The sequence below is a fragment of the Myotis nattereri genome, assembly GCF_964212035.1.
Source record: "Myotis nattereri genome assembly, chromosome: 3".
Taxonomy (NCBI): Eukaryota; Metazoa; Chordata; class Mammalia; order Chiroptera; family Vespertilionidae; genus Myotis; species Myotis nattereri.
Window position 1 is genome coordinate 162,730,198 of NC_138077.1, and position 9,664 is coordinate 162,739,861.

At 39.0% G+C, this 9,664-nt stretch overlaps 1 protein-coding gene across 2 annotated transcripts; it reads right to left on the minus strand.

The window, feature by feature from the left end:
• Positions 1–662: 662 nt before the first annotated feature.
• On the minus strand, positions 663–9,664 carry FPGT (fucose-1-phosphate guanylyltransferase; the record flags this gene model as incomplete). 2 transcript variants are annotated; one of them, XM_081088193.1, is made up of 4 exons in its annotated part: positions 9,465–9,664; positions 8,030–8,197; positions 4,806–4,898; positions 663–2,101 (listed from the first exon to the last, which is right to left on the minus strand). In XM_081088193.1, exons 1-4 carry the CDS (start codon positions 9,544–9,546, stop codon positions 663–665), a joined length of 1,782 nt encoding a protein of 593 aa, XP_080944319.1. In that variant the 5' UTR covers positions 9,547–9,664. The 2 variants fall into 2 exon arrangements, with proteins under 2 accessions (XP_080944319.1, XP_080944320.1); XM_081088194.1 differs by having other exon boundaries at positions 1,118–1,284.

The following is a 9,664-nucleotide window of genomic DNA, read 5'->3' on the forward strand; positions in this document are numbered from 1 at the left end:
ACATTTTCAAGTTTATATGGATGAAATAACACACATACCCTTTTTTGTTTCATTTTGGTAAGATCAATAAATGAGATTTTTAGCATCAATTTCAGAGTTGTCCATTACTTATCAATTAAGATTATCACAATATTTTAAGCATTAATTTAATCTGAATTTGCTAATTATAAATCTGTCCCTGCAAATGTTATTTTGACAGTATTTCAACAGTGCTCTGAAGATCAGATAGTATGCTATTTTTATTAGTTAATCAGAATTACTACATCTGAGAAGAGAACTGCCAATAAACACTAAGAACTTTTTTGGAACTGAAGCCCAAAAGAAGAGGGAAAAACTAAAGGTATGTTTAGAAAATTGCCTTTAAAACTAGTACATTATTATGTGAACAAACTAATGCTCCATAAATCCATCTTAATTTATAGAAATATTAAAATAGTAATAAACATCTAAAAATCCCTTTCCTGAAGTTACAGCCTAATAATATTCTTTCTTCAAAAATGGTTTATCTGTATTTTTGTGTTATTGATTTTATGCTGCAGCAACTGTTAACATAATTTTCATTAAATGACTTCAATAAAACAAACATCTATAGAAAACACTTATATTTGCAATCTAGCTCAATCAAGAAAGGCAAAGTATGTAATATTTAAGATGTCTCTAAATCAAAGTTTTCTATTCAAAGTAATTTCTAGAAAAATTTGCTCCCTATAGGTTATCATGTCTTCTACGTCTTTGTAGGCAAGCATTTCTTCAATGGACAACAGCTTATAGTTATTCAGGCTGAATGCTGACTTGCTTTGCACAGCATTTAACATCTTTATGGATGTTGTAACTGAATCATTCAAAGAAGTACAAACTGGGAAAATACGAGCATTCCACAAACTCAAACATGTCTTGTTTCCAGAGAAGAGCTCCTCTGTAATTTTCAGATTCCAAATATCTAAGCATGACAGGAAACAGACGCCAAAGAATTGAAGTGACTTTATATCTGACAATGTTTTAACATTCCTTTTCAGGTTGTCTTGCACTCCAAATGCCATAGTTGAATACTTTAAGTGTCCATTCATCTTCAAGCTTAAGGAACACACAAAAGAATATGCAGGCAGGACAGCTGTTGTTATGATAGAAGAACCACTAATAATGCAGTTTTCCCCAACTGAAACATCAGGCCCCAACCTAGAGTATTCCACAACTGAGCCAGGTGACACAGAACATCTTGAATCCAATATACTTTGAATGATACAGGATGTGTTACCAAAGCATTCTGGTACTGCTGGAGAGATGCTAAAAGCTATGGACTGTAAGCCAAGCTCTGACTTCAAACTGCTAGCTGAAGTAAAGTGACACAAATATTCTTCAGTTGTGCCAATGTGATAAAATTTGGAGTTATTAAGAACAACAACATTTAGTGATGTCCCTTTAAGAAGGTGAAATATTCTCTGCCTCATGTCTACCAACTCTGACTCTTCTTTAGTGACATTTGATGTGTTTCTGGTATACTCCACAGTTGCTCCAGGTCCCAAAGCCTGCAGAAAGTCTCCATAAGCATCTATTTCACAGTTCAGTGTGCCTATTTTTTCGTAAAAAGCAAGTAACTTTTTCGCTGATTTATGATCCATGTAAAATAGGCTGTCCGTGTAGACATACTCAGATTCAAATTTAAGAGAGGCAGTGTCACCCCCAGACAAGTCCTGCTGAGAAAAATTTCTAGGTCTACACACAGCATTAAATTGACACATCCTTTCTATGCTGGGCTTATGAAGGAAACGATGGCAACACCGGTATTCGAGGTCACTATATTCTAAACAATTAGAAGGTTCTAAGACAAATACTCCATGTGTGGTACCTACAGTCAAGCTAGAAGGATGAGCTAAAGCCGTAAAGCCAGGCTTGTCAAATCTGATAAACTCAGATTCTCCGACACTATAAAGTTCAATATCATCTGCACAGGTAACCAGAATCCCAGGATTCATATGTGAGGGGAAATCAATGTACATGGCTAGTTTTAATTCTAACATCTGATAAATGGGGTTACCAAAAGGTAAAGCAGTGAAAATTTTCCCCAGAGCACTTGCATTTGGAAGGCGTTGACTGTAGCCACCTATAAAATTAAATGAAATAACTCTTATAAAATGTTAATATGAATGTTTCCAATAATTTAAAAACCAAGGGGCATCAGGAGTAACTCAAAATGTATCTAAAAATATTCAATATATACAACATATTACTGTAACTCGGGAAAGAATAATAAGCTCCAGAATACAAATTCAAAGAAAAATTCTCCCATATTCTTTGGAAATACTGTAGTTTTAAAGACTCTAGATTAGAAAAGAATTTACATATACTTTAGAGAATGTGAACTGTTTAAAATCCACTGTATTGCTAATAAAATGGACCACAGGCTAAAACATGACCTCATATCCACATTTTAAACAATTTCAACCATATTTAAATCCTACAATAAAAATCCACTTTACAGGGGTAAAAGCAAGTCACAAAAAAAATTATATACAAATTCCAACATTATCTACTAAATTGTACTTTTCAAAATGCAGTGTCTTTCCTCAAATTATTACATACACTTAAAGGAAACAATGGTGCATTTATGTAAAAGCATTTTAAAACTTATATTTCTTTTTAATTTAAATAGACTTTCCCTCTAAGATTAGCCCAATGACTTCATAATTCCTTGAAGTGTGTTCTTGTAAGTAAATTAAATAGCTTACATCATTTTTATGTTTAGTAAGTACAGTGAGTAAGTACAATAGTAGAGAGAGTCAGACAAAATTGGGTTCAAACTCAGGCTTACTACCTGTTAAATTTTTTATGTTTGGACACACTCCAAATAAGCAAATGTAGAATAATATTTGCTTTGTCATGTTTTATGAGATCAATTATACAAGTAAAGCACTTGGCATACAGTACACTGTTCTAAAGACAAGCTAATAGCAAAGCTTAGCATTATAATTAGATATTTTTAACTATATATTTTCTGATATTGATTTTAACTTTTACTAAATAATACTTGTTCTGGAATAAAACTATAAATTTTAAAATTTTGATGGCTTAGGAAAACTAATTGTTTTATTTGAGTAATACTTAAATTTTGCTACATGTTCATGACATCTTTTCTTTTTATTATTGATTTCAGAGAGAAAGGGAAAGGGAGAAAGAATCACTGATCATCTGCCTCCTGCACGGCCCCTACTGGGGTTCGAACCCACAGCCTAGGCATGTGCCCTGACTAGGAATCAAACAGTGATCTACTGGTTCACAGGTGGCTGCTCAACCACTAACCCATGCCAGCTGGGCTAAATTTGAAATTTTTTTACAGCCAGCCGTAAAATCATAACTTGGATGCTTCATTTGAAATCATCTTTACAGTCCTAGCCGGTTTGGCTCAGTGGATAAAGTGTTGGCCTGGGGACTGAAGAGTCCTGGGGTTCGATTCTGGCCAAGGGCACATGCCCAGGTTGCAGACTTGATCCCCAGTAGGGGGTGTGCAAGAGGCAGCTGATCAATGATTCTCTCTCATCATTGATGTTTCTATCTCTCCCTCTCCCTTCCTCTTTGAAATCAATCAAGAAATATATATATACATATTTTTTTAAAAATCACTGTTCTGTATAACAAGCATAAGAAATGGATAGTGCCTTGGAAGCCACGGTGCCAATCCATGACAAAGTTTTCATAGAGACCTAATTCATAGAGGAAAATAATAAAGCTTTCCACAGAATAAAGATTTTCATACAACTAAACTTATCCAATTAAAATAAACACCTATCCTCTGTTCTGAGATTATTTCTTTCCTACCTTTCTGCTTTATAATGTCCTCTTGTATATGTAATTTTCCCTCAGATATTTTCTCATCAACTCCATGTTTTGTGACCACCTTTTTTTTTCTTGTAACTCCTTCAAGGATTATAGACTTTGTCTACCAATAATCAAATAAAAATGCAAGACAGAAGGTTTTTGGCAATAGTATGGGGATCACAGTACTAAACCAGCCTCTTCCCTACAGCAAGAATCCCTTCTAAAGACTTATTGAAAAATGTTCATATTTTGATGAGCTCTCTCTTTGGAAAATAATTTTGTACATACATACTAAACATAATACCCATAAACAATCAGTGTATGTGATCCACATTTTAAAGAGAAATATTGTAGAAAATGTAATATTACTTACAAACTAAAAATATCGAGAAAAGCATGAAATATTTGTTTTCAAAGCAGACTAACTTCAAAGACCAAAAAAAAAAGGAAAGTTCTAAAACAGTGGTTCCCAACATGGGGAACAATTTGATTTTTAAGGAGGGCAATTTAAGAATGAGTTATTAACAGTAAATTTTTTGCATTTCTTATGGTTCTAGGGGCCTCATATACAGTATATAAATATATATTGTGACATATGTATGTATTCCAGTGCTCTAATATATGTTTCGAAACTTATTTGCTATTTTTTCATATCACTTCATGTTATTATTATTTTTTAAACAATTTCTTAGTGATTTCTTCCTCAGTACTTCAACTGTTCTTTTGTTCTTTTATTTTTCTCTTTCATGGATGCCATGTTCTTTGGAAGTTTGTTTAGACCAAGCTAATGGCCTTTTAGGCTTCCTCCACTTGAATAGGAGTTCACTTTTTGAATAGTAAGAATTATATGTCACCGGGTGGGTAAAGGGGAGGTGAGGGGGGAAGCATCAGGATTTTAGAGATGCTAGATGGGGCACGGGCAAAAAAGGTTAGGAACCACTGTTGTAAGATATCAAAGGTAAAATCAGTAAATCAGTAAAGTATAATTTTACCGGAGTGAATTAATAGGATGGTAAAATAATTCCATTCATCTCCATATAGCTTTTCCAAATTTCGAAGGGCACAAAATGTTGATCCTCCATTACCTTGAAAATAAAGTTAAAAATGTACACTTTATTTCATATAAACCTACTAAAATTTTGTAAGAATGGTAAATTTAGGTGTTAGAACTCTGAGGATATGGCTACAATTAACTAGGCAGAGAACAAAAATATGGACAAAAGAATCAATTTAAATACACATTTCATAGCAATTAAATAACTAAACGATTAGCAATAAAAACCAGGGATCAGCCCCTAAATGATGAGCTAATCTTCTCCCGAAAATATTAATACACAATGAAGAAATGATAAAATAGGCAATCCGCAACACCAGAAAACTGTAAATACACACACACACACACACACACACACACACACACACATATATATACTGTAAGTATCCTATCTAATAAAAGAGAAACATGGTAATTGGCGTAAGACCGCTACCCTTCCCATTGGCTAATCAGCGAGATATGCAAATTAACTGCCAGCCAAGATGGCGGCCAGCAGCCAGGCAGCTTGAAACTAACATGAGGCTTGCTTGCTTCAGTCACGGAGTACTCCAACGTTCCCCGCCTGCCTTGCCGGCCTCTGAGCTTGCAGTTTAAGAAACATTGTAACAAATATAGAAGCTAAACAAAACCCCAGAAACCTACTTTCAGCGAGCCCGGGATCTCAGAGCTGGAGTTATACATTGTTTCGATTATAGAACCTAAACAAACCAGATACCTACGTTCAGCAGCAGAGGCCTCAGAGCTGGAGCCAGAGCTAAAGCTGGCCCAGAATAAAAAAAGAAAAAAAAAAGAAAAAAAGGAGCAGTTGGGAGCTTCAGTTGGCCTGAAAACAGCCCTCAGCCCCTCACACAGACTGGCCAGGCACCCCAGTGGGGACCCCCACCCTGAAGGGTGTGTGACCAGCTGCAAACAGCCATCATCCCCTCACCCAGGCTGGCCAGGCACCCCAGTGGGGACCCCCACCCTGATCCAGGACACCCTTCAGGGCAAACCAGCCAGCCCCACCCATGCACCAGGCCTCTATCCTATATAGTAAAAGGGTAATATGCCTCCTACCACTGGGATCAGTGGAGCCGCGAGGCCTCCCGGCACCGGGATCAGCGTGACGGGGGCAGCGCCCAAACCCCCTGATCACCCTGCGGCTCTGTGTGTGACAGGGGGTGGGGCCAGAACCTCCCTATCTGCCCTGCTCTGTTCGTGACAGGGGAAGGCGCTCCAACCCCCAGATCAGCCCTGCTCTGTGCCTGATAGGGGGGAGCTCCCCAACCCCCTGATCGCCCTGCGGCTCTGTGTGTGACAGGGTGTGGCGCCTCAACCCCCTGATCGGCCCTGCTCTGTGTGTGACAGGGTGCGGCGCCCCAACTCCCCTCCCCCCACGGGCCCTGCTCTGTGTGTGACGGGGTAGAGCCATAACCTCCCCATTGGCCCTGCCCTGAGTGTGAGAGTGGCGGTGCCCCAACCCCCTGATCGGCCCTGCTCTGTGGGTGATAGAGGGCAGCGCCCCAACCCCCTGATCCGCCCTGTCCTTAGTGTGACAGGGGGCGGTGCCCCAACTCCCCTATCGGCCCTACTCTGTGAGTGACAGGGAGGAGCTCCCCAACCCCCCTGATGGGCCCTGCTCTGTGCATGACAGGGGGCAGCGCCCCAACCCCCTGATTGGCCCTGCTCTGTGCATGACAGGGTACGGAGCCCCAACCCCCCTGATGGGCTCTGCTCTGTGCGTGACAGGGGGTGGCGCCGCAACCTCCCCATCGACCCTGCCTTGAGTGTGATAGGGGGCGGTGCCCCAACCCCCTAATCAGCCCTACCCTGAGGGTGACTGAGGGTGGCGTCGCAACCTCCCAATCTGCCCTGCTCTGTGCATGACAGGGAAAGGCGCCCCAACTCCCCAATCGGCCCTGCTCTGAGCCCGACCAGGGGCTGCACCTAGGGATTGGGCCTGCCCTCTGCCACCCGGGAGCAGGCCTAAGCCAGTAGGTTGTTATCTCCCGAGGGGTTCCAGACTGCGAGAGGGCACAGGCCGGGCTGAGGGACTCCCCCCCCTCCCGAGTGCACAAATTTTTGTGCACCAGGCCTCTAGTTATATGTATAATTCACTTGGAATGACAAATTGCAAAAACCATTTAAATAATTCTCCCATATGACAATCAAATATGTAAGTTAAACTTGCTTTTTAAAAAGTTTTTTAGAATTTGGTTTCCTTACTAATTACCTTGGGCAAGTTATTTAACTTTCTGTGCCTCTAAATGTCATCTATACAATAGGAATCATATATTACTGACTGCTAGCTGTGAGGATTAAAACATGGCTACTTAGAACAATGCCAATGTCAGATATAGATACCCTATCTCTGGTATCAAGGGGCTTCAGCTTTAGCATTACATAAAAAACTGCCACCACAAAAATAGTATGCAATGAAAGATTAAAAGGCAAAGTTTATGGAAATTGGATTTTTAAAGTAAATATCTCTGATACTTAAGCCATTAGACTGCTCTTTTGTATTCTGCAATTGTGGTCCCATGAAGTCAAATAGTATATATTTTTCTTGCTTTCATCTCTTTACATAAATTTCTGAAGAAAATGTGGAGTTTGCAGGGATCTTAGGAATCTGACTGATAAGGTCCAATGGATTCTTTACTACCTGAATAAATTTTATTAAAATTAATACAAATGTCTTTTAAATAACATAACATTTGGGAAGTTTTTCCATAGTAAGTCACAATGTGCAAGAAAGTTGCTAAGCCTTGCCCTAAGAAAGTTGCTAAGCTTCGCCCAGAAGGCATGGCTCAGTAGTTGAGTGTAGACCTATTCCCCTGTCATTTCTGGTCACGGCTCATGCCTGGGGTTGCAGGCTCCATCCCCAGTAGGGGGCATGCAGGAGGCAGCTGATCAATGATTCTCGCTCATAATTGTTTCTATCTCTCTCTCCCTCTTCCTTCCTCCCTGAAATCGATTAAATATGTACATATATATATGAGTTGTTATGCCTTTTATCATTTTTAATCATTTTTAAAAACTACTGAATTCACATAAAAATTTTAAAGTTAGTAAAGACTATGGTGGGAAGATATGCAGTTTATAAACTGCATGCCACAGGAAAACTTTTCTTCAATGATTATTCTACCTAGACTCTATAATATAAATTTGACCATAAATGCTTACCAATTTTGGCTCCAGCAGGATCAACAAAAACATGATATTGAACTCCAAGGGGTAACTCCTTTTTTTTCAGCTTTTCTGACAGCTGTTGCTTATAAGCAAGTTCTTGTTTTTCATCAGCTGCTGTTATTGCAACAATGTCCCAGAACTCTCCAGCTGCCACAGGTTTGCCTATGTGAAAACACAAGGAAATGATAAATATTATCAGAATTCTCTGTTACTTACTTGGAAAGAGGGGAAAACAAAGAGATAATATTATAATCTTCATAAATGTATCTCTTGCTTTTGAGAATTAAGCATTTAGTAGTTGGTGTGATTCAAATAGTTCTAATGAGGACTGTTCATAAATTGTTTTCTCTCTTTTAGATTACTTTCTTCTATGATCTACAGACCCATTTATATTTAGATATTATTTTAAGAGAAATATTACTGATTTTCTAAAGATTATCTCAATTCTTAAATAAGAAGACAAAGGAACAAATAAATGAATCAATTTTCATATTATTAGGACTAGTGTTCCTTGGCTAAGAAAGATTCAACCCAAATATCCATTACCACAATGTTGCTGTTTATAAATGTGGGTACTTTATTTTTTACTACCTTAAAAAGAGCCGTGCAATTTTACAAAGGCTAATGGAGTATGACATACAATTTTGGATAATAGAAAAGTTCCCAACTCCCAGATGAACTCATTAAAAGACAGACTGAACTTTTGGTAGACAGCTGGAAGCTCTTTTTTATTGGAAAAAAAGAAGATAAAATTGTTTTTATTAGTTAACAAACAGGACTTATCACCTAGAATGGAATAGTCCTGAACGTTTTATTGTCATCCTAGTATTATTTCCTGTATTCTTAAAGCAGTAACTTTACAAAAAAATAAGGAATTTTATTACACAATTGTACAAAAAATGACAAGTGACATAGCCTTTAAAAAAAACCCCAAAACATTTTGATTCAACCCTCACTCGTTTTAATAATCCAAAATCCCTCCGTGTTTTAGCATTATTTGTTTAACTCAGTAAGCGTTCACATCACGGAACAAATTGGTGAAGTGGGTAGGGAGGTGGGAGAAGGCTAAAATCAGATTTGTAAAGGTCAAGACACTATGTTTTGGATATTTCAGATTTATTAAAATAATTTATTAATGAACTAACCAAATGCATAACTTGAATTTATAGCTTCACTAGCTATATCTGTACCTATCTATCTACTTAGAAACTAGAAATAAAGTTAAAGAAAGTAACAAGCATCACGTAAAGAAAGGACAGTGAAAGAAAAGAATAACACATTCAAGGTGTATTAGCTATGCGTGGGCCAGCGTCCTGGGCCCACAGGTGAGAGAGAAGCATCCAGGAAGTGACAGTCCAGCAACTTTCACCGCACGTGAAGGACCCTCCCTTTCCACCGCCCGGGAGGCCCTGGCTTCCTCCTCCGGTACCTCTCATCTCGGAAAACCTCCGCAACTTCCGCTGGGTGGCTTCTCGCAGAGATAAGGCTGGAGGGACATTTGCACGGGCCATATCCCCACCTCTGCCGCGGCCGGCTTCAACCTTCCAGGTATCCCACCGCTCCGCACAGCACGCATGCGCCCTGGTCTGCCACCCGCGCCAGGTCCGGCTTCGCCTAGCCCCGCCCCTT